Here is a 523-nt window from a genome sequence, read left to right on the forward strand (position 1 = left end):
CAATAAAAAGGGCAGTAGGTGAATCTGAGGAAGATGAATATGATAAGCCACGATGAGTAAATGCAAGGGAGATGAGTAAGCAGTACTAAAACGGGAGGTGAGTAAATCTAAGGGAGTTCAGAGTGACGAGTGAAGGCGAGTCACATGTAAAGGAACTGAGTAAGAAGAGAGAAAATGATGGTGAGTGAGTTAAGGGGAGAAAATAGGATGAGTATGGATGAGTAATCCAATAAACGTGATAAAAATAACACGACTCGAAATGAATGATAGAAAAGGAAAGCAAATTAAAAAAAATACAAGGACCCGAGCACGCCCTGACTCACCAAGACTCACACACGACTCACCTGATCAGAGCAGTACGCGACGAGACGGGAATTAATTTCGGCGTCCTCCAGATCAGGGTATTCCTGCTGGTACCTCTGTATGGCCTCCGTCCGCGCCGCCAGCAGACACACGAACGTCGCTTCTGAGGCTGTTGTCTGGCGAACGAAGGAGAATGCTGGAGAGTGTTACAGTTTCGAAA

General features: G+C 45.7%; 1 protein-coding gene across 1 annotated transcript in view; it reads right to left on the reverse strand.

Moving 5' to 3' along the window:
- Positions 1-523, reverse strand: part of LOC119587115 (histidine decarboxylase-like) — a gene marked incomplete in the record, with an annotated part of 81,576 nt that overhangs the window by 18,076 nt on the left and 62,977 nt on the right. The window contains 1 exon segment of the mRNA XM_037935867.1: positions 345-479. Coding sequence (XP_037791795.1) covers positions 345-479 — 135 coding nt within the window.

Source organism: Penaeus monodon, chromosome 22 (genome assembly GCF_015228065.2).
Source record: "Penaeus monodon isolate SGIC_2016 chromosome 22, NSTDA_Pmon_1, whole genome shotgun sequence".
Taxonomy (NCBI): Eukaryota; Metazoa; Arthropoda; class Malacostraca; order Decapoda; family Penaeidae; genus Penaeus; species Penaeus monodon.